This window comes from Bactrocera oleae, chromosome 5 (assembly GCF_042242935.1).
Source record: "Bactrocera oleae isolate idBacOlea1 chromosome 5, idBacOlea1, whole genome shotgun sequence".
NCBI lineage: Eukaryota > Metazoa > Arthropoda > Insecta > Diptera > Tephritidae > Bactrocera > Bactrocera oleae.
Window position 1 is genome coordinate 61,216,432 of NC_091539.1, and position 26,088 is coordinate 61,242,519.

At 34.1% G+C, this 26,088-nt stretch overlaps 1 protein-coding gene across 3 annotated transcripts in view; it reads right to left on the bottom strand.

The window, feature by feature from the left end:
• Positions 1–25,325, bottom strand: part of LOC106622055 (galactokinase) — a 45,276-nt gene extending 19,951 nt beyond the window's left edge. The window contains exons 1-6 of one of the 3 annotated variants that reach the window (XM_070109484.1): positions 25,187–25,325; positions 20,037–20,416; positions 19,475–19,611; positions 15,576–15,764; positions 15,257–15,382; positions 7,301–7,488 (exon numbers count right to left, since the gene is read on the bottom strand). In XM_070109484.1, coding sequence (XP_069965585.1) covers positions 7,301–7,488; positions 15,257–15,382; positions 15,576–15,764; positions 19,475–19,611; positions 20,037–20,204 — 808 coding nt within the window. In that variant the 5' untranslated portion in view covers positions 20,205–20,416; positions 25,187–25,325. Of the gene's footprint in view, positions 1–7,300; positions 7,489–15,256; positions 15,383–15,575; positions 15,765–19,474; positions 19,612–20,036; positions 20,417–24,765; positions 25,045–25,078 lie in introns of those variants that run through there. The other 2 variants (XM_070109483.1, XM_070109485.1) reach the window with 2 other exon arrangements.
• Positions 25,326–26,088: the final 763 nt, after the last annotated feature.

A 26,088-nucleotide genomic window follows, 5' to 3' on the forward strand; every position in this document is an offset into this window, starting at 1 on the left:
TTTTTGGTTTCATGTATCATTTTGGCAATTCCGTATAACTGTAAATGCCCACAATTTTGATTGAGCGCTTCATTACTGTTATTTGCACGCCTGCCATTTCCTAAATTTTTTTCTCCCATTTGCATTGAACTTTTTCATTTACATATTTTGGTGATATTTTTTTCTGTTTTTGTAGTTCATATTGGTAGCAATCAATTGCGCGTTGTAAAAGTGTGATTTGGTAATTTGTAATAACCGATGATGAACGCAGTGGCTTGTTTTCTATATTTTTTATATTATCAGCGATTTGTTCGACATACAATTTTACAAATTGGCTTTTGTGCATATTTCGTAGAAATATTGAAAAAAATCACTCGTATTATTTTTAAGTAATTGCCAGCATTTAAGTGGAGACTGTAATAAAAATTGATTGCCACACAAATGAAATTACTTGTGCGAGTTGTATTGTATGTAATCTTTAATAGAAATAATAAAAAAGAATTATTATAAAACCTATAAAAAAGCGCAATTCCGTGATAAATGCTTACCGATGCGTTCATTTGAATGGAATTCTTTACATTTAGTATGTATGGCAAGAGTGTCTAGTACTCAAAAGTCATTTTAGAGTTTAAATTGTTATATATTTGAATCAACTTTATTAACTTCTTGCATTTAAGTAATTTAAATTGGCTTTATTTTCAGCTGATATCAAAATATTGAGACTTTTTCCGTTTATTCATTCGGACTTTAATCGTTAGAAAATCATTGGGATTTAATTTACATAAGCTATTGTAGAAATTCGAATAAAATTTGATGATACTAGGCACTAATAGTGCATACCCTACGCTCTAAAGAAGCAGGAATTCAGCGCTAAAGAATGTTCCCAAATTTTCTAACTACTTGTAATTGGGTGAAATAGTTTCTCGCTGTTAATAATTTACCTATACGATAACCAACGCACCTAGAACTATCTTGAATATTTTTAAAGAAATTCTGATCTTTTAAAATACATAGAATATTTCATAAATAATTGGTTTTTTAAATTTATTCTCACCAGATTAATACTTTTCATTTTCTCAAAAGCGCCAAAAATCCCTTTAGTGGCTAATATTAAATACATTTAGCTGAATTTCAACCATTATTCAATACATTGATGATAATTTCTGTCTCAATCTCACAAATGACATGATTCGTCAACCTACTTAACTCAAAGATAACCCAACATTCGCATCAGAGAGCCGCTATTTGAGTTGCACAAATTTCTCCAAAACCACTTGCACGTTTTTTCGGCACCTAGATGCAGCAGGGTTTTGAGTTTTATCAGCTAGATGAAATTTCAATATTAACTTTGAAAACTGATTCATATTTGCAAAGGTTTTGACATACTGATACTAATTATTTATCAAAACTTCAAGAAGTATGGAGTCACATGCTTATTCTAAATATAGCAAATAATTGACTTTGCATGCTACTCAGACCACAGCTAGACCTCAGTTTCCAGCAATCATTCCAGGAAGTTTGCAAAATCTCACGACAGACAGCTGTAAAAACTTATATTATATTAGGACCCATCAGCTAGTGTTTAAACTTTTGGATTTCTTTATTTGTAAAATAAAATTGAGGAGTAACTCTGGTTTCAGGATTCAGAGCAGCGAGATTTCAATTTACATTTATAAGTATATATAAGTATAAAAAAACCACTTAAAGCTTCAGTAGTTATAACTTCAAAAATTTGGCCTCAAAATGATAAAGAAGGAGACAATAAAGCATCCCAATGTAAGAAACGTTGACTAGCAAGAATTAAAGGCCTGACTACTGAAGTAATCTTGAAGCCGTGGTTGCTGCCATTAAGCTTCCTTCAGAAAAGTGACTATCCACTCACATAGTAGGGCGGCTGTACTAGCCTTGCGCTCACTTAGCTAGTTAAAGAATGCCTAACGTTGCGAAGAACGGCATTGAGTCACTTTATGATAAGCCTAGTATGGAATAGTATATAAGGTCACAGCTTGAAAAAAGGTATCTAAGCCCCACCGTCAATAAAAGTGGAACCAGTCAAAGCACTGCTTTTTTTGGGAGCTTGGAAGAGTTGGGCTACCATGCGTTCTTGCGCTGCGATAAAATCTCTTTGGCCTAAAGTGGACTGCCTCGAGGTTTTGGAAGCTTTTCGACCTCAGTAAGTCTAGCCATGCTCTAGTTGTAGAGGTTCTTAGTAGTCATTGCTCAATTCATTTCCGCGCTGTAAGATATCGAGGGGAGATGTGATCTCAACACTTCCCTAATAAAGCTACTCGCCCTTAAAGTACAAAATAGTTGATTTATAAATTATAAATTGGCATCGATAGTATCAATGTATTTCAATGAACTTTTTATTATTCTATCCACAACTGTTCAAACAAATACCTTACTAGTTTGTAACAGCAAGCGCTATTTCCGTACCGTTAATAAAACCACATATCAAGACAATTCTAGATATCATTAGGAAAGCAGACAATATTATGGAGCTTTAAGATTAAGGTATATTGTTACTTGCATGAATATGAAAGAGATATATTTTCATTTCCGTAAGTTTTAACGAAACTGCGTACGTTATGCATGATTGTGGTACTAAATAAAGAAACAATTTTAAAAAAATATGAACATGAAAAAGCGTTGTCTTCGGTGAAAGCTGGGAGTATTGGGCTAAGGAGAAAATTTTGTGGAGTAGAAGCATTCCACAACACTGAGTAGACAAAACTCTCATTAAATTGGATACTGGAGTCTCGGCCCTACCATTTCTAAAATTATGTAATGAAATGGGTTTGGATATTAAAGAAGAAGCAGACAATAATATGGAATGCCAAGTTGCAGTATATTGCCAAATAATTACAGAAAATTTCCTACCCACTTTCACCACATAGTTGCAAAAAAATACGAAACTTCGTTCATCTGTAAAACAAGATGAAAATAAATTTCCGACATTTAATAGGGAATCTAATTGTTTCAGCTGTCAGCTAACCGATTTTATGTATGAAAGGTAAAGTATTTTGAAGTTAGTTTCGAGCGGCGTTCATTAGAATAGTAACACAATGGCAGTAGCAGATAAAATAAAAATATTTAAGGTAAATGTTAAGAATTATAAAAATAATTTTCTTTTTCGAAGAAACTAGAGAGTATTGGGCGAAGGGAAAGACTCTAATGAAACAAAAAACTTTTGCCTAAAACTAATCACACCGTTAGATTATATATTGTAGTAAATTTTTCATGTGAAAAATACGCTCTGCGTTTTGAACTTGATAGAACGCTTTCAAATGTTTTTTTCTTAGTAGCTGCTATCTACTCTTCTCAGCATAAGTCGCGTCTAATGCACCAAAAGAATTATACGAAAATGACACTGAATTAAAAAAAAAAGACATCAGCACGACCGGCAGTGATTTGTAAAATTTTGTATAAAATGCACTGACTACTAAGCACACACACACACACCCACAAATGCGTGTATTTACATAATTATCTGTGTATATAGTATTGTCGCCGCAATAAAAGTCAAGTGCTCCACCATTGAAATGCCAGGCATTGAGGCATGTAAAAAACGATGCAGTGCGACAAAAAACGAAGATTTACAAGCAATAATACACTAACACATAGATATATTTAAATTACTTGAATGTCTAATAATTTCATTACGAGCGCACAGGATGAGACACACCATCTTTCTCGTGATAGTAGTCATTATCGGAGGTGGAGGAGAGGAAGGAGAATGCGCATTGTCACAGTTGGAATTACAAATTAAAAGAAATGTGCAGAGCGAGCGAAGCAGAAGCGTGGGTAGCGGCTGCAAGGCCGGGCCCGACTGAAAAGATGCCATCAATGGGCCACTTCAAAGTCAAACCGAGCAAATGCAGTGCTCCACACCCCTCAGCCCAGCAGCCGAGAGCCAATAGCGAGCATTATTAACCAACTAAGTGCTTGTGTGTGTGTGTGTGTGTGAGTGCTGAGGGGTGTTAAGGGGAGCCGCTACAATGGCTCAAGCGCACGTGCAAAGCATTGTGTGCTTTCAGGCGCACTAACGTCAACAACAACAACAACCACAGTAGCAACGACAACGGGGGGCCGGCAAATGTTGAGCAAGTATTTTGCGTAATTTTTACATTAAGTGCAATTCAAGCGAATGTTGCAATTGAATCGCTGTTGAATATGCAAATGAATTGAATGAATTCTCGCAACCAGCCAACGAAGCAAGCAAGCATTTCTGATATATTATGAGCATGCCACTGCTTGCTGGCGGGCTGGAGAAGGAGTGGTAGAAGAAACGCAGAAAAAAATGCTTGTTGAATAATATCAAACAACAAGGCAAACAACCGTCTGAGTGACTTCCAGCAATGTGCGTAGAAAAAATGTGTATGAATTACAAGCAAACGCAAACACACAAACACATACATACATATGTATGTAAATATGCATGCACTTGTATATACGCCAAAAGATATACTCGTACCTTTGCATTTTAATGTCACACTTTAATTTAAATTAATAGCCAAACATAGTCTAGTTTAATGATGTTGAAGCAGCTGCAGCTACAGCAACAGCAAAAATAACAGCAATAAAAATTATCATAGTCGCTTCTCGTTTCGTTTCATTTGCCCGCCGCTGGGCGCTGTGCCTTGTCGCGCTGAGGCGGTCATTCGCCCGAAGCGACATGCGAACAAAGTGAATAAATAGACTACTGTCAAACGGAATGCGAAGAGAAGAGTGAAAAATAAACTTATATGTTAATACAGGGTTGCCACCTTTTTTAGAATATATGTGAGATTACTTTCCATTCGGGCATTTATTTCGATATTTTTGGTACAAAGTTAAGTTATATTCGATATTTAGAGCCCTAAAAAGTAATGGTCCGATTTCCACCATTTTTATATGTTTAGTCCTACAAAGCACTGTTTATGCAAATTTTTATGCTGATATCTGCATCGGCGATTAATTTAAATATTCCAAAGTGAGAGAGGACAATCAGATGGAATTAAAAATGTGATATATATTGAAAGTAGGCGTGTTTGTAGGCCGATTTCGTTTATTTGAAACTGTAACATAAAATATGCACAAAATTTGGTTCAAATCGGTCGAGCGGTTACTCATATAAAATATTTTACTTTTTCTTTTAGTAGTTTTTGACATTTATATGGCGGTGGGTGTGGCTTATTGTCCGATTTCACCCAAACTGATCAAGTAACCTTTAAGGATGCTAAGCCAAGAACGGACGGATAAACTATTATAGTCATATAAAAACACTTATTTTAGAATAAATTCAGCTAGTATGGCAACCATGCTACAACACATACATCATGATATTCCTTTTTATAAACATTTGATTTTTCACAAATTTCACACTAGTGTGTGAACTGTCATCCCTGTATTTGTGCAATGGCACACAACTGACCTGCCACAGCGTGCACGCATTCTATTTAGATTATTTGTTGCATACACAAAGGCGTACACGAAACCAATTGCTATGCTAAGCTCGTGCCAGCTTCGTGTTGCATTAAGCTGCAAATGAATGCAACAAATGGCCAAGCGACAAAGTGTTAAAACAAACGCTGCGGGATATGATCAAGCACATACATAACTATAAACAAACATATGTATATATACATATATCTGTATATCTATATACATACGAGTATATATATAGTAGTACAAATACTTAAAAATTGAAGAGCATGCCCAGCGCAGATTCCTGAGGTGAGTATGGATTCATAAGAAAAATTTTATATGCATACAAGTATATAGAAGAATATATGTTAGTCCCCGGACTTATAATGTATAATATTAGTTCGACACATTTCCACTCAATGTAAGCCCTTTAAACCAACCCTCGTTACATTAAAAATTTCCTTCAGGGTACCTAAAATATATATTACAAGTATATATGTATATATGTATACTTATACATCTAAACACAAACAGCGTTCGTAATTTAATTGGACGTGTCTGCTGGGGAATGGGAATAGGCGAATACAAACAGTATTTGTTGCATACTTTTGGCGGCTAAACAAATATGTGGAAACAACTGACATAATAATATACGGGAGCGAAATTGTTTTTGTATCTTATTTGCTGCTTCTATTTATTAAAAATATGTCAGCTTTAGAAATAGTTGAAAAGAACATGCTGGTGTCTGTTAGCAAATTAATTTCTGAATTGCACCAAAAAGTGTGCGGTAACTTTATATAATATATAGAATTGAAGTTGATTGTGAGGTATAATAAAAAATTTAAAAATTAAACAAAAAACTAATTAATGATTTTAACATTACTTGGAAATATTTTAATTTATATATATTTCAAATATAAGTTATGATAAATGCTGTGGCCTCTTCTCTCATTTGAAAAGGCGCTTAAATAAGCTATTGGAATTATGCATTAAAAAGTCTAGCATTTTTACAAAATTATTACCTACATGACATTGTAATATCTCTTCTACTAATTTTTTTATATTAAATATTTTTAACAGGTGGCAACCCTTCTAAATATATTATCCGAAAATCCCCTAAGTTTAATTAGCCTAATGTTCATATTGCAATAAAGGATTTTTTCAAAATTAAATATTTAAACAGGTGGCAACTCTTCTCAAAAATATTTTTCATACTAGCTCTTAAGCCTGCATACACTAACCCACATTATTATAAATTACTAATATTATCATGTTATTTGAAAACTAGTGGCATCCTTCATCAAACAACGGTTTCTGCTGTAAACTTTCTTTAACCTCTTCACTTTGTTGTATGTACCATATTTCTTCATCATATCAAATTTTTCAAAAATATTTTTTTTTAACTTGATCACTTAATTTATGATAACATTCAAAAATACGGCAACCTAGCAACTTTTTTTTTATCTAAAACATATGGCTATTCTTTTGAACAATTCAAAACGTTATTTGTTTAGATTTAATCTTCATATCAGAGCATTATGTGCAACGATCATGACAGAATTTTGTTGCAGCGGATCAATTTTAGCGAAAAACCCATGCTTTGATTTAAAGAAAGCTTTTCTCAGATCAATAATGAATAATTAAATGTAGTATTCTATAAGAGTAAATATCTAAAGCAATTTTATCATACCTTTCTGCACATTCGAATTTCTATTTTCCATTTTCTACAATTCACTCTATTTTTATCGTTTTAAATACTCGTATGCAACCACCCTTCTGTCTTGCCAAACCGTGTGATGATCATTTAAATTATCTGCGCACAATGTTCATTAAGTGTCTGTATTACTTCAACCAACAACAAGCACAACAACAGCAACAAAAATAATGGAACTGCAATTGAAATGGCATTAATTACCTGACAAATTCTGCACTGTGGCATCTCTGTAGCTCGTCTTTTCCATTAGCTTGAGTGCCTCGCCGCATTGTTTGCGTCTTGTCGGATATTCACTCTTCGACAATTCGTGGCGCACACCTGAATTGCAAATTAAAACCACCAAATCCTCAGAGCCGCCAAGAAATGGTATTTGGAATGTTTCCAGTGAGCTGCAAATACAAGAGGAGTTTATAATAAAAGCAACAACAACAATTAGTGCAATGCATATTCTTTTAAGGAAAGCGGCACTAATGCGGAGCAGCAACTACATATTTTAAGGAGCAGTAAATAATTTGAGCGCGTAAAATAAATATTTATGGAAGAAACCTTGCTACGACAAATATTGAACAGAGTTATTAAGAAGGCTTTGTTGATAGCTAAATACTGAATGAATACGGTAAGATACATCTATAGTCTACACCAAAGCGCTCTACTTAATTGTCATAACGGTTAAGGATTTAACTTAAGCTATTGTCTAATTTTGCTTGCCATATTTACAAAGCCGAAGATTCTGCAACTATACCTTTTTCTCTATCACTACTCACTCAGAAAAATAAATCACTAAGCGGATAGATATGTCGAAGGCGAATTATGAATATTGGCACCTATCTTTATTTGCACTTTGCCAAAACGAATCGATTTGCTTAAAGCAGTGGTCGGCATGAGAGGAACTGCGATTATGTAGGTGAGCACGTAATTAAAGACACCCAGTGAGAAATCTGTTACCTTACCTACTTTTCCTTCTCTTACATGGTACATGGTAATCAAAAACGTTTCAACCCGTTAAGCGCTTCAGCGATCTTTATATAAGAGTCTTGTGATCACCAAATTTTTAGGATTGATTCTACAAATTTATTGGTTTTACCTTACTCTTTTCAATCAGTAGTAATACTTGTGAGTATAAGCACATCTACAATTACACTTAGTCACCTAAGTGGTTTATATACCAAACACGAAATATTTTCTATTGAAAATTCCTGTAGAATATTGCCGTCTTCGTTCCGGCTACTGAGATTCAACTATCATGTGAACGGTTATGACAGGAGTCGACTTTAGAGAAATATGTGTCGATCAAATAGTTGGCAGATACTTTCTTGGCTAGTGACACCTCGTTGCAAGCTCTGACAGCTGTCAAAATATGGAAGATGTGATCGAAAATAATGGAAGGAATGCTGTTCGCTGCTACTTGGAATAAATTCTAAGAAAAATTGTGAACAAAGATGTTAAAGTCGTGTATACGTTAGTCCCCATAACCTCATTACTTATTTTCGAATTTGTGTCAAAATATTCTGTAAACGTCACTTAAATAAACTAAGTAATTTACTCTAAGGATTAAAAATAGTTTTTCAAAATGTGAATAAAAAAAATACTTGGCTAAGCCGGTTGTTTGAAAAAGCAACTAAAATCCCAAATAATAGTTACTTAGATATTAAATCACAAATCCAATAGGTAATTAGTTAATATATACTTTCACACATACCAAATTGCAAAGAGCCCAACTCAACAAATACACACACATATAAATATCTGCATGTATGAATTTGCTTAAATGGTCGCTTGAGGCCACCACCGTTGCATAAATTAGCCGGTCATTGTGGCTACTTTTGTTCGGATGAAGAAAGAAATCCGAGACCTAAAAACGACAACAAAAAAGCGAAAGCAATTAGGTTCATGCAAAAAGCAAAAACTAAGTTCGGTAGGTGATGCAGATTGTTTTTGCCAGCAATTCTGCAAATAGTTTTAGCAAAGCAATGACATATTTCTACACTTAACGCACACCAACACACACATTCTCAGACGATGCATATGGTTGGGAAGCAGAGGCGAGTAGAACGCTTATAACTGCACCGTAATATATGGATTCGCATATGTATACGTATTTCCTGGTGACTAAATATGTTGGATACACGTTTGTAGGGTTTTCAATTACGACAACAAAATCTCTATTTTCAGCCAGATGTCGATGGTTATACCTATAACTGTACAATATATATCTACACAATTCCAGCTAAACTTGGCCATTGTCCATGCAATGTGGCTTCCGTCTGCCGGATTTTAAGCATTGAAGCGAACAAAAACGACGACCACAAAAACCACTTGGGGAACTGTCAGCTTCAGGTAGTCGCAAGGGCAGCAAAAAACAATGCATGTGAAATAAATAGGTGACAAAAATTAGATAGCGGAAGTAGTGCTTTGCAATGGTAGACAGTTGCACAGAGGTAGGAGCCGGAACTGTTGCAAGAGCTGGCCGAAAGGAATGAATTACATTGAAAAAGCTGTAAATGAAGTTAGTTAAGCGCATACATATGCCGGGTGAGATTCGAACGAACATGGAAATGAAGGAGTGGAAATTAAGGTACACGCTCAACTGGTGAGCGGGTGTAAGAGAAATTGAGATGTGGGGAAGCTGTAATCACTTGTGCAGCTCACATGCATGAAGCGCTGCGACCAGCATCAGCTGTTGCCGCAACAAGCTAGGTATATTTTATTGAGAATGAAAAGCATTTTGAGTGGAAAAATGTGTTACGCAAAGAATTTATGCACTGATACATATTTTAGAGCGAATATAGAATGCTCTGAGAGGAGAAATAGTAACGAGACTAAAGCAGTTTGACTTACTTATAGTAAAGAATAATTATATATTAAAATTATATTCTGTGGAACACTGCTAAGTATTTATTAAGCATAACTTGAAAAGCCCAGATAAGATATATAACATGAGCAAATAAGGATATGACGCATTATATTTGGTATATGATGGGCTCTGGGTAGATCTAGATAATATTTACCTACATTTGTCAAATTAAATTGTGGTCTGAAAAATATAGGCTCTTAATTTTATTAAGATATCTAACATATTCATTGATGTTAGTATATATTCCACTATAGAACTGAGCTCCTTATATATGATATATGGTATATCAATTATAGAAGCTAACCTGAGAAGACTCAAACAGATAGCCTTACCAGAGACAGACTAAGGCAGCTTGCATAGTGGTCACAGTATTTCAAGTTATCAACGTATCAGCTGCATTGGTTGGGAAGGTAAATGACAGAATAGTGTCAGTTCTGTGACTTTGTGGGGCAGCTATCGGAGCATCCTCTGCTGGGAAGAGAAGAAAAAAGAAGCAAGTCTTTAGAAAAATATTTTCACAAAAAAAAACACTTTTATTTCGTTATTGGGGGAGGTGATAGGAGCGAGGGAAGAGCAATTTCCACGACAGTCGGGTCTACGTAGCCGGAACGGACTGTCAACCCAGCAATTTTCGTTCAAATTACTTTAGGCATTTTTTCGGCCGCTACAACGACAACAATAGGGGAGCGTACAATATAGCAAAGAATATCTATTTATCTTGAGAAAATATGAACAGATCCGGATTCTGATCCCAGGCTTTAGAATAAATTTATTTTTATTTTTGACACAATTGAAGTCTTCCTCTAAACATCCCTAAACAAATCAGAAGCGAACCTATATATCTTATGATTAGTTCTGAAGTCGACTCAAAAATCGCCAATCTCTCTGAAAGATAAACTATTAAGTAATTCCTTGAATATTGCAAAAGTTATAGAGTACAAACAAATAGTCCCGAAAAATTATTCCACATGAACAACCACACTATATATACAAATACATATGTATGGTATGTTATGCAGCTTCTAAGCAATAATTTACCTTTTATATTGCAACCAACAACTTAAAAGGGAACTTTCTAATATATACAATGTAAAACTGTTGGCGAGCCAAATTATTTATAAATTTCTAAAGCTTACAACAAAACTACTTAGTACTATGTATAGGAATCAAGTAGTTCCAATCTTGTCGGAAACTAGTATGTATTGTAAGCCTAACTAGACAGCCGACTATCTTTCTCTACAGGCATACTGATATTTACTGTATGTTGAAAATAGCCAAAAATTGTTCAGATATTCAAATACCAGTGTCAAAATAGTTCCAATCTAATTATTATCCTCAGGAGCAATTGTAATGAAGATTTTTACGACACTTTTACGGCATTTTATTCCTAAAATACACTTCGAGATATTCATTCAGTTTTCGGACCAGTTAAGAAGTAGTTAGTTTTTCCAGACTAATTCGGTATTTCATTGCAGACTAACAATTAGCATTCTGGAGCTTAACTAACAATACATAGACAAATTTGCAAGTGTGCGAATTTCGTACTTTTATTAAATATTACATGCATATTCAATTGCATTTGCATTGTTGTTGGCAAATTTTAGTGAGAATTGTTTAAAGTGCTTTCGTTGAATGCTTGGAGTCGAGTGATTTCTGTTAAGCAAGTATGAATTAAAATAACTCATAACTTTTTAGGAATATGCAAATGCACTAACACAAATATAGTTTTTCGATAAAGTTGTCAGAAGTTGCTTGAAATAACTTTAGTGAAATTACGGCAAATTTATATAGATACATAGGTGTGTATAGTATATTTTATACATAATTGTTTTATTAATCTCCAAAAGCTTTAATACAGATTTCTACAAAGTAGAGTGTCAACATAATGCTTTTAACTAAATTTACTGAAGATATTTCAAATTCATGTTAGAAATGCATATCACGTATATCCAATGTTGCGAGGTCTTTAACTCAAAAATTTTTTATTAAAAGTTAGATTTTCATTAATTATTCAAAGATGTTTGGGATTAAAAATGGCAAATTGAAAATATTTATTTTTTATTTGACTGAACGCGAACAAATAGTATATAAAAATTTTTTTTTTTGTTCGATAAGAGATTTAAAATTAAAAATAAAATTTTAATCCTGTTTTTGGGAATTAATTTGTATACCCTGACTAGGGTACATTAAGTTTGCCACGAAGTTTGTAACACTCTCTCACCAAAAAGCTGCTCATTTATCGGAACGGCTGATATCGGACCACTATAGCATATAGCTGCCATAAAACTTTTTTTTCTGACAAATTATCTTCACGATATTAGATCGGAATGAATTTCTTGTAAAGATCCTTTGTGTAAGTGTACGGCAGTTAACGTGTTTTCTTGTTTTAATTTTTTCTATCCCGTAGTCGTATTTTGGATTACAAAATAAGAAAAAATAATTAATTATTTTATTTCTTAATGCATTATTTGCAGCCTTGCATATATATTAGGTTAAGTAAAAAGTTCGTTCGGTTTTTTATTGATTTTTCAAAAGATGATAACTTTGTGTACATTTGTCCGATTTAAGTTAAATATGCGCCGTTTTGTTCGCAAACTTGTTGCCAACGAGATGCCAACTTCCTTATACCCCTCTCGTAGAAGACTGCGTCCCTATTGCCAAAAAACTCGGAGAGCCAATTGTCACAGGCCTCTCTTGAGATAAACTAAAATAATGTTTTCAGCCGCTTTGGCTGCTTTTTCGCTTTGATCGAAGAAAAATTGTAAAATATAGCGAATTTTCTCTTTGACGAGCGCTCACAACGAACTGAGTAAATCAATCGAAAAACTGTCAAAGACAAACTTTTAGCGCGAATAAACACGTTTTCAGCGCCGTATAGTATGACATGATGCACTAACTAACACTAGTACTATGGACAATAACGCCATCTCTAAGATAAAAACCGAACGAACTTTTTACTTGACCTAATATAAACTTAGGAACTGAAGGATTTTCAGCTACGTTATAAAGCATTTTTTTCGCGACACCTACTTGAAAGGATTCAGGTCATTTAGTACGAGTCTATCATTTACACTCCCACCAAGGCATTAGCAAAATGTATTTTTCGTTATCTTTTATGATGTTATCGCCATTAAAAGAGATGGTTTTTAGATGCATTCAAGAACTTCACTGAATGATTTGTGAAACACAAATCTACTAGTAGACTCCCCAAAATACTTTTGAAATATTTTGAAAGATTCCGTACCAGGGATTCCATTGGAAACAGAAAAGTTCAAGAAAACTCGTTGTTAAATTTGTTTTTTTCATGGTAAAAATCGTCAAGAGACAACTTTTTTAATTTGGTCAGATTATATATGGATTATTTCTTGAACCGATTTTATAATATTTTTAACACCAGTGTACTTATAGTATAGCATCCATTTTATTACACATAAATAAAAAAATTTTGTTGGAAATAGTTACCGTGAGTTTCTTAAACTGGATAGCTTGACATTTTTACCTGTTTACTGAAATTTAATAATGAGTAGGCAATGAAAGAAATTTTTGCAATTTTTTACACAAAATTTCATAGTTTATGATAAAATGGCAACGAGCAAGAGAATTGCTTTCTCTAAAAATCCGCCAACGAATTTTTTTTTCTAAACAATATGCACTATTTTACCACAATCTTCCTTTAATCTAATATCAGCAAACATAGGAAATCTTTAATCTACTACAAACTACTTTACTACTAAACAAAAATATTTCCAACACTGCAAATATGTAGCTAAATATTCACATTATTCTGGCCATAAAAATGGCCGCGTTTGGCAGCATAAAAATTTTGTGCTGCTATGCAATATTTTTTATGCCACACTGTCTGCCAAGACAATGTTTGCGCTTTTTTATTGTCCTGCGCGTACAAATTTATTTACATAAATAAAATGCAAAAGTAAAACACACACGTATTATACAAATAAACAAGCGCATACAAAGGCAGTGGCGCGAATGTGATGGCGAGGCCGGCATGGCGTATACGCGATATTATTATTACAACGTTATTTTTCTCGCGCAAACCGCCACATAAGCGCGCAACTTTTTCAATTTCACAGCCGCAGCAGCAGCTTGGCATTAGTAATGTGTAGACCTGCATATGCATGTGTGTGTGTCAAGGTGTGAGTGTATGTGTGTTAAAGCGCTGCGGTTGCCAGCCAGCTGACGCTATTTGTCGTAAATTTGTTGCTGCCTGTCGCAAAAATATTACAAAATAATATTACTTTTATTACAATTATTTTTTTTATTATCATAATTCGCCATACAAAGCGCATGAGTATTTTATGTGTTTTTTTTTTGTGTGGTTGCTGTAGCGCGCTCATTGCAAAAGTGCCAAAGTAGTCAGTAGGTTGCATTTTTATGATTTTATTAGTTGATTTTGTATAATTTTGCATTTATTTATTTATTTACTTTTTTGATTTTATTAATACTGCTTTGAGATGTATTTGTGTTAAAAAATCACACATTATCAGCGCATTTTGGCCTTTATTAAGACAAAAGTTACGCTATAAGCTTCATATGAACATGTGTTTGTGTGTTCTTTTGTGTGGTTTTATGGCTGCGCTGCACGAATATTTTCGGCTGTGCTGCATTGAAAGTTATTAAATTATATAGAGCATATAGTAAAAAGTTAGATGACTGTAATACGTCACTTGTGGTGCGTTGAACTGACAGTCACGCAGAATAAGCTCAGTAAATTTAAAAATTTCAACAAAAGCAGACTTAGTAGTAATTAATTATATAAAAACAAGAACAAGCCTTAACGATATACGAAATTTCTTCAATGATTGCACTGGAATAATAATCCATGCCAAATTTAATGAATATATCACGTCAAATGGAAAAGTGTTCCATACAAGCATTTGCTTCCGATTGTTAAGTTTGTATGACAACTATATGCTATAGTGGTTAAACTAACCTCAAAATAAGATTCTGAAAGAATTTGACTAAATTCGCGTATTCTGCAATTTTCTTTGAATAGGGAAGAACTAGCTGCCAACGAGTCACCAAATGTCTTGAACTTGTCGCCAAATGGTATCAGCCAATATAGAACTATGTAAAACAAGCCAATATAGAACTATGTAAAATAGACAGAGCTGGAAAAAGCTGTTTTACAAGTGCGCTACTAGACTTTCATATGTATAAGTTATAAAGAATGCTGGAGAGAAACTAAAACATACAATAGTCTAATCGGAGCTATAATGTAAGCACCTTATAAACACTTTTATCCATTTTTTTTATTTTTTCAACAAAAAAATGATGTAACTCACCGACAGTCCAGCAGCAGTGCATTATCCTTTTGACCCGCAACGGATATCATTTGGTCCATAATACCACAGGGCATACCAGCGAATTTGTGCTCAGCGGCTTGACATACTAAAGCACGTTTCTTGTTGCTGTAATTGTTAAATGAAAAATCAAAAAATTAAAAATAAAAACAAATAAAAAAAATTGAAATAAAGAGGTTCGAATTGTTGACAGGCCAACCAAGCCAAAAAAGTAAATAAAAAATATATATCTATAAAAATATTATATATATTTATATAGACAGATGTTGCACAAAGCAATGTTGATTGCTAATTTACTCACTTTTCAAGTTGTTTGCCAGTCAACTGCTCCATAAACGTCAAAGTTGCCACCTCGACTGCGGCACTGGATGACAAGCCGCCGCCCACTGGTACATTGGAGGCAAACACGGCATTGAAACCGGGCAGCTCACCTTCCTGTTTCGACTCGACGGCAAAATGGTGAATCACACCTTTCACGTAGTTCGCCCATCTGCACGGAGAGAGAAAGAAAAAGAGATAATAGAATTGCCGAAGTTCTCAAAAGTGCATACCAAAGCTAAAGTTCTCTGCTGCATGATCGGACAGACGGAACACTGACCGGCTATGTCAAAGCGTATTTAAATTTCCGAGGTGAAATTTGCTTTTTGCCACTGACGAATTTACCGCTTTTAGATGGCTTGGCGAAATCTCAACATTGATTGCACATACATATAAATACAAACACAAAAACACGCCGCAAAGCACACACAAACACCCGGAATCATTCTCTCACTCACACATTGCTGCATGTAAACCACTTTCAACTCGTTTTTGCATTTCCTTTGTGGCTTTACAGTTGAGTAGTTGAACTTTACAATTTGACCACATGTATTTGCACACACACACGCGCACACATAGTTTCAAGCATTTGCTTAACTATGTTTAGTATATGTATGTATGTGTGTGTGCTTATGAATTTCTAACTCCACATTTCTTGTTTATTTGGTCGCTCTCCTTTCACTCACTTGACAGCTCACATCAAGAACGAGCAGGCGGTGAGCCAACCATCCGGCAAACGAGTTGACAGCATGTCAGAAAGCACCATTCGCCAACTTCTTATGATGCACAATTGTTGTTGTGTGCACTTTTCATTATATTGTTGTATGCGTATACGTGTGTGAGTTCATGCAAAGAAAACCAAGCTATGTTAAATACTTGAGTTTTGGTCACTTGTGGCTTGGTGTTGTTATGCAGGCAACTAGCTGTAATCTGATTGCGATTCTGAGGATTTCTAAAGGACTACTTATAAGTGCATATACGGCAAAGAAAACAATAACTGTAGTAATTGTGTCCAAAAAGTATACATGTACACCTTGAACATAATTGCTCCTTAATATCATTGAATTTTTAGCATATAATATTAACCGAAACACAATTTTGGAATACGGCATGGAATTCATTCACGGCCTTGATCGGTCCTTTGGCGTTCAAAGGCTATGGAAAGAGCTACTATACAACACTATATAAGCTCAACATATTGTCAGACAATATAGTCTTTTAGTAAATGCGCCCCGAGGAGCAAATAACTGAAAACTTACAATTCGAATTACGAATTTCGTGTGAATGAGAAATTATGTTCGAATTTCGAATATGCTATTGTGAACTTCGGCAATCTGTCACACATGTTTTGGTTTTAATTTAGTGGAAGTGAAAAAAATTTTATAAATTTATGAAGACAATTAATTATGCGACTGTTTTAGCTTAAAAACGTGCTTTTATTTTTAAGTAAAAAATTATTTGTTTTGATCGAATCAGACCTGTTAAGTAATAGCTGCATAAATTATGCAGATTATGCTTGCCCAGTTTGCGTTCTCCACCACAGAAACAATATTTAATGGTATCCTCGTATAAGAAGGAAGAATCGATTTAAAAAACTTATTGAATGGCTCCACATTGGCTGGCAACTTTAAAATCGATTTCGCTGGCGGCCCCTAGCTATTGTAGGAATCAAGTAATTTCATCCAAAATACATACACTTTCTAATTGTTTTCTTGTTGAAAACTCTTTCCCATATCAGAGTTTTCGACTTTAGTGTTGACCAAAAATATCAACTGTATTTTGTTAATAGTCCTTAATTTATATAAAAAAGTTGTTAAAACCAAGTAAATTGTTAATAAAGCTTACATTTTAGTCATAGTTGTTCCCCATCAACAATTTTGTAAACCAATTTCATAGATTCGCATAAAAAAGTTTACATCTACGATTAGCGAAAATTTTCGAGTATGGGACATATTTGCCATGTGAAGTTCGCGATAAGAAAAACACATTTTTTTTTTGGAATTTCTCTACAATAACCTACCAGTTTTTTGATCTGATCCAATATCGAAATTGGTAGGCCAAAAACGAACAAATATTGGGTTAAAATTAAAATGCACGTTGCTTTAAAAACGTCTTCATTTTATTAATTTTAGATCAAACGTAAGTCATTGTATGGACAATAACTTTTTCTAGAGAACTTTATTTAGGCTTCATAACCTTAACCCAAGTCTCATAAACTATTTGAAACAGTTTTTACATATATTGCAAGTCTCTACCTTATAATGTAAAATTGGCGAAAATCTGTTAACAAAGACGTCAAATTATCATATAATTTAATGTTTGATTCCATCAATTCTCTGAACAATCTAAGATTTATAAGATTAGGGTTGTGGGTGATATGTTAGTTAACGGCACGGTGCCGCCCACTTTTGGGAGCAAATTAATATTCATTTTAATTTTAAAATTCCTCTGACATGTAGTCTAAGAGTAGTCGAAATCGTTACAATATAATTTTTGCCATATAACCAATATTTCCGTCAAATATTTTAGTTAAAAAGACATGTCTTAATAATTTAATTCAGAATATGATAAACATACTTTTTTAATAACTTTTATCATTCAGGTAGATTCCAAATAAATTGGATATTAAGCCAAATATTTCATTGAGCACCTGACTGATGGCATGAATTATAAGATAATTTTTGTCCGTCGTACAAATTATAATGTTTATATGGATAAAATAAGAGAAAGTGCTTAAAAATGTCTTTTTCATTTTATGGGATACTAATTTATTTCTTAATGATAGGTAAATATATTAGATATTTGAAAACAAAGTTATATTAGATATTTGAAAATAAAGTATGGGTAACACGTATGAGAGTTTTGATACTGATACTTTGTAGTCTCACTCCTAGATGTTCTCGTAAAATTTGTCAACAATATTCTTTAGCGACTAATTTTCATAAAGAAAATATATACTTTTTGTAGACCACTTGGAGTCTGTTGTAGAATCATATCAAGCATCTAGTCTTGTCTTAAAATTTATGAATAATAAAGTTATTAAGTTGGCTTTAACAATAATTATATAGAATTACTACACTTTAAGTAAGTAAAATTATTTCAATAATTTTTTATTCTCTTTGACGTTTTTATACAACAGTAAGGCTAGTCAGTTCCGACTTGACCTGCAGAGAAAGGTTTCAAACCCTTTCCTCAAGTCTGATTTGAAACTGAAAAATCGTATCACCCTAATTTTAAATTTTGGTATGAACTAAAGTATCACTTTTTTGCATGACAGCGAGGAGAATACACAAAGAGTCGAGGTGTCCGCATCCCATCGTTGAAGTGTCCGCACACATTCTCACTTGCCAAGGTTGCGGCTGTGCTGCATTTTCATTTCCATTTTCGTTTTATCCTTATTGTTTTCTGCTATCATCTGTGAAACACGCACACAGGGTTGATGTTGTGGTCGCATGAGGCACACACACACACGAACAACAAAAAGCTCCGATCGCTGGTGACAAATGCCAATGGCAAATTGCAAAATTTCGGAAAGAAAAGTAACCTGATGCGTGGCTAAAGAGCGGCTTGTTGACAAACATACATACAAACACGTATATGGTATATGTATATGCGATATGTAAGAATAGTGAAATCGGGCAAAAGGGTCTACCTAATAAGGAAGTAAACACCAACAGCGGACAGATGATAAGAGAGTTCAGTAGATGTTTGATGTTCAAGAGGGAGCACACATACATATTAGCTCACATAAACACACATGTACAAACAATTTATGGTACATTACGCTATTACTCTCCTCTTAAATTAGAAGCTGATACTTATAGAGTTTCATTCAAATTTTGAGGCTGTTCTGCACTTCGGCTTACCTAAAAAATTACTTACTTTGGCAATTCGGGTTTCAGATCTAATAATGAAAACTCCACCTGCTTTGGATCATCGCAGCCAGCGCAGTGTGTAAAGACTGAGACCTTATTGTCCGCGCGACGGCCACCAACAACCAGTGTTACCATGGGCAGCGCCTAGAGAAAGGCATGAAGGAAGAGAGGTATGAGTAAAGAGAGGCATATGCCAGCATGTAAATAAGAGCTCTCGAAAAAAATCTACGATAATTAAGGTACGAAAATGAATAGGTTGCTAAAGCATAGAAGAATTTGGGCAGCCAAAAAGGCGAAAAACAAAGGAAAGATTTAATACGGTGATTAAAAAAGGTGTCTCTTTTTCTACTTATTTCATACAAAGCTTTCTAATTAGTGATTTTTTGTCGACTTTTCCACACTAGAATAACTAGTAGGTTATACCTACATATATACAAAATCATGTCACTTGCTTGTCTTTGTCGGTGCGACCCAATTTCTCACAGCGATTTAATTAAGTCCTCAAAATTTCTATTATATAAACGAGTGTGTGTGTGTGTGTGTGTGTATGTATGGCAGTTGTAACTCACCATCGGCAGAACGAAGCCGTCATTGTAGTCAATATGTTCGCCAATCAAATTAACACGTCCGGGAGCACAGCAGGCCACTTCTGGATCGCCGCCAAAGAGATCATGATACGTCGATTTGGCCAATGCCGAAATTTCTTCGTACGTGGCTAACTTTGTGACTGCGGGCATTTTTATATTGTCTCAAGTTACACGAGCACTTGCTGTTGCTTGCGGTACTCTGCGCTCGGGTCAATTGGCAACGAATGACGCCTGCTGATTGTGGGTAATTAGTGGCACGTGGTGGAATATTCTCGGTTTTTATTTCTTGATTTCTGCTAAGGCTAAATATTCCGGGAATTGTTTCGTTTTGAAATTGCAGTGATTCTCGTGTTTGCTAATGACTGAAATGAAAATGTGGAATGAATATAGAGAGCGTGCTGTTGAAGTAAATTTAATTTGGGCATTGTTGATTTTCATTACGGAGAATTTTATGTTTTCCTCATGTACACTTACTAGTATTCAAAGCAAGAATTAAAAAAAAAATATTTTGAAATCTAAAAAAAAGCTACAGAATGTTATCACCTAATTAAAAATAAAATTCAAATATAATATAAACATTAGCCTCAACCTCATATATATACATTAATAAACCTATACTCATTTAAAATGAAATGAGAATTCTAATATGCCACATATTTGTTAAACCGAACTCACTCTCCATATGCAAGCTTCGTATATGATACATATAAAACTTGCATTAATGAAAGATTTTAAACAAGAAAAAATGTTAACTTTGGTTTTACCGAAGCTATAACATCGTTTACAAATACAATAACTTGATTCCGCTCGTTGCCTTTGTATGGCAGCTATATGCTATAGTGATCCGATCTTAACAATTTCTTAGGAGATTACCTTAATGCCTTAGAAAATAATTTGTGCCAAATTTCGTAAAAATCTCTTGTCAAATAAAAAAGTTTTCCATATAAGCACTTGATTCCGATAGTTCAGTTTGTATGGCAGATATATGCTATAGTGGTTCGATATTAGCGATTCTGACAAATGAGCTGCTCCTTGAAGAGAAAAGTATATGTGTAAAATTTTAGATCGATGTCTCAAAAACTGAGAGATTAGTGCGAGTATACACAAACAGACGGACAGGCAGACCGACATGGCTCAATCGTTACGCTTGTCATGCTGATCATTTAGATATATATCTAATACATATATATACACATGATATATACATCTCAAAATATATGAAGGGTGCTCATATATATACATACATGTAAAAAAATATATATGTATATGTAAGAGTATATGTATATGTAAGAGGGATGTACAAAAGCTCTAGCACGATATGAAAAAAAGTTCTGTATAGTTTCAAATACCACAAATTCAACTTGCTTGAATCATAATATTTCACTTATCAAAATAAAATTAAAATATTTATTTCCTACAAACATTAAAATATTTTTACTGTTTCATACTTTTGCAAATTCTTCACATTCACCATATCCTTTTAACGTTTATTTGCAATAAATTTAATCATCAAAATAAAAGTTGAACTACATACAGCACTCAGAAATCTCCATGCGACAGAGGAAGACTTGCAGAAAGTCATAAAACTTCTTCATATGAGCGTAATTAAATTAAAATTTCCTTTGTCTTCGCGTTTGCATCTTCATTGTTTTGAGCGGAACTCTGCTTTATGCTCCGACACGTCCGCCTTGCACTAAATAAGTTTAGTTACTTTTATTTTAATTTTTATGGCGCTTTCAAAAACACTTTTAAGATTTTTATGCGCAAAGTTTCGGCTGCTGGTCGGGCGGCTGGCTGGCCCGGGCTCAGCGTGCGTTGATCTCCGCTCATGTGTAAATAAAGTAAAATCGAATGTGCAAAAAAAACGGGCAAAGGTTGCATTGGAAGGGTCTTACTTATGTTTTGAGCTTCGAAAACAGCGACTTACACACACACACACATGTGTGAACTTATGACTACAAGTACTTATGCACTAAGTTGCTTATTCACTCTTTGGTTGAGTTCGCTGTTGGGTGGAGCCCACAACATATTTTCCCTATTCTGTGCATATGCAATTGTTGGTGACTGGGTATTCAATTTAATATGCGGTAAAAAGTTAAAAACTACCATAAAAGAAGATTTATTTGCTTACGCAAGTTTTTTCTCCAGTTTTTACTTTTTTTTATTTTATTTGTTTATTTAAAAAACAATCCGTCATGCAAAATTGAGTGTATATGAAACAGAGTTTTTGTTACTTGTGTAGTGTGGTTATTAAAAAAAATTAATATATTATATAAAGTATTGTTTAAGTTTAAGTCACAACGACGCTAATCTCATTACAAAATTTTAGTAGTCCGGTCCGGTAACGTGAGAATTAAGCACCAAAAAGTTAGTACAATATTAACAGGGTCCATAATCTTAAGCTGAATGGGTCTCTCAATTAGTCCCAGATCTTAATCTGTTTTTATATTGTCCGCTTTCTTTACTTCTGTCTCGAGTCAGAGCGTTTGAGAAGTATACCAATGGATAACCAGAAAAACGCTGACTTCGGTTTCACCAAAGCTTTTAAAACCTTCACAAATAAAAAAGTTTTCCTTTTAAGAACTGTATTTTGATCGATCAGTGTGTATGGCAGCTAAATCCTACAGTGGTCTGATCAACGGTTCACACAAATAGACAGCTTAAAGATACAAGAGTTTAGATCGATATCTCAACAACTGAAAGATAAGTTCGTTGCGCTCGTCATTCATATAATACAAATTATTAAAGATTATATATATATATAATTGCAGTAAGATATCTTAAACCAAACACTGTTACTGTTTGTTCTTTCGGAGACGTTTTTTCTGCGGATACTACAATATTGGGCAGAAAGCGAACGCCATTAGACAAAAACACATTAAAAACAACAACTTTTATTCATTGAATCAATGATAAGATATTTAAGGGGAAAAATCGACCGAAGGGAGTACCTAAGCAAATAAAGAGAGAGAGAGAGCGCGAGAAAGAGAGCTAAAGTGATGGAAAGTGTCGTTAAAATCGGAAAGAGAGAAACGAAAAATGTTTACTATATACAATAAGTAACGCTATCCAACATAATAGTGTTTTAATTTCACCTTGAATCTTATTAATATGGGTCAAATGAATGCTTATCACAAATACTTATACATTTTAAATAAAAATCTCTCTTGAGATTATAATTGAGTTGAGATCAATCTCACATCGAGTTATGATATAATAATAACCTTGCATTCGTCTATGTTTTTTTACAAAGCTTTTCGTGTTATAATATTTGCCAAGCGATTTAATTAACAAATGTTCAACGTTATCACTTTACAATCTTAGTAATTTATAATAAGTTGTTGGAAAGGTTTCATAATGACATATAACATACTTACATATAGTTTTATATATATTTGTATATACTTATAATTATATTACATATCTTTATTAAAAAGTTAAAGTAACTAAAATCGACTTCTAGCAATAGGAGAGGAACAATTTCTAGAGCAAATATGTAGCACATCTCTACAACACGGACGGTGACGAATCGAACAAACAACTCGTTTAAGTATCATTGACTATCTTTGGTATCTAAAACCATATTTTCGAGTTTTTAGACTAGGAATTTTGGTTTTTAATATTTTACACTATAGTCTACTCAGAATAAGCAGCTGATGAAATTTGACTCGGACTGAATCGATTAAAACTTTATTTCTTTATCGGTATCGGCCATATTTATTTAATGTATATTTGACATCTATATTTTTTTTAAGAAAAAAATTTGTGTAGCGATTTTTACCATAAAAAAATTGAACAACGAGCTTGCTTGAAATTTTGTGTTTCCACTCGAATCACGGCTACGGAATCGTTGAAAATGTTGCATAAGTGTTTCGGGAAGTCTTTTTTATCGGGAACCTAAGTATTTGAGTGGCGCAATGCATTCAGTGTAGGCAGTGAAGTCATCGAAAACTTGCCTCATGCGAGTCGTCCAACCATCTCTGTTAATGATGATATCATCGAAAAATTTAAAGAATTAGTGCTTGAAAATCGTCGTGTTGACATCAGAGTAAATGATCTTAACATATATTGCGGATTAACTCAACTCATTTGGTTAACGTTTTCGTAATGATGTGCATCAATGCTAGACTCTTAAAAAAACGTGAATCTTTTGCAAAAACGACGTCGAATAGAGATCGCTAAAACGATGCTTGACAACGTAGCTGTTGTAAGGCCTCTACGTTGATCAAGCGCATCTTTACTGGTGACGGGACGATCGTGTATTATAAGAAATCTACAATAATCACTAAATGGTTCCAAAGTAAATGAGTTAGGTAGGTTTCACAGTTATCAATAGCACTCTGCGCTCAAATTTTGAGCGTGGAAATAAACGACAAATTATAAAAATAGTTTTACAACAGATGTCGCTGAGCAAACCGGCCCAACAGCTACTCAACATAAGTGCATATGAGCAAAGTACGATATGTTAAGTAAGTTGAGTGCGTAACAAAGAACATGTTGAAGGCAAGTTTAAATCCCAGTAACGTTACTTAATGATAGTAAAAATTTCAAAATAAAACTTGTTGAAACTACTAAGAGTCTTGCCAAAGATTTAATGTTTCCACACTAGTACTCGTACGAGTATATATATGTATATAATCGCCAGTTGACACTTATTATCGCTAGGAGTATTTATAGCACAAAAAAATACAATAAATAATAATAAACACACCACTTTTTCTCAATTGCCACAGAGTGTTTGACATTTCGTTAATTTGCGAAGATAAATACGAAATCTCATTACATTTTTGGCAACTAATTGCAATATGTATATACTATTGGTTTTATAATTATTAGCACCACACTTATGAAAACATCTTTCTATATTGAATTTTGTCAAAAATGTTTGCTTATCGCTATTTAAATGCTTTAGTATTGAATAGTTTATATTTCAATTTTTCAAAAACATTCCTGCTACGCCACAAATCGATGAAAATTTCACCAAAAGTCCCACGAAACCACACTTCTAAACAAACAAATCGTACCTCACTCACGCAGGGAACGGCGTCAACTGATTGAGGAGAAGCTCCCGCCCAGCGACGGATCAATATTATTTATACAATTTACTTGCACATTACGCTTTGGTGCCTTACTTTAGTTTCATACACGCTTTGCGCACGCTATTAACGCGCTCCGTACTCGACTGCACTAATTCAACCTTTCTGCAGTTTAGTAGAACACTTGTTGCTCGTTCTTTTTATTTTCGTTTAGCCTATATATTTTTTATTTAATATTTACACAAACAATTGTTGTCTCAATTGTTTATCAGCGCCGGCGGTGATAAGCGACTAAATGGGCGCGAATATTTAACACAAAGCAAAGAAAGCTAGAAAGCAGCGAGAAATGTCAATTCAATAAAACAGTGGTAGGGAAAGTGGAGGTATGAAATTGCCTCGCTACAGCAGGTACTCAACGAGTAGTGCAATGAACTGATTGCACATTATTATCGCTACACACAACAAATCTCTCTGACAGCGGCTGTCTCCTCTTACTCATGCCCAGACATGGCCCCACATATGTATGTGTCGCTCAGCGTGTACTCACTTGTCATTGCTAATTTTGCTTTCAGCCGCTTCGTTATTTTAAATGTCTTCCTCTTGTTCATCATAAATATGCATTGCATTGATAATGCCAAATTCTCTCAAACATATATAAATATATTGCATTACTTTCTCATTCATTAGTATAGTGCATTGTGCTCAATTTACTCATTGTGAGCGTGAAATGTCCGCTCCCAATGTCATATGGTTTTGTCGGCTCTCGAATGACACGCGAATGTCATTTATTTTTGCAAACAATTACTGATAAGAGTATCTACAATGAAACACTAACACTTTGCACTTGACAATCACTTATAGTGTAGTCAGAAATACTAGCAATAGAGCTTCTGTTTGCTGTTAGTAAATACCCAAATAACCCACTTGGTAAGGGTAAGGTATTACATCTCTAATGTATCAAGCAATCAATGGGCAAACATTTTTTATACTTCGCCTGA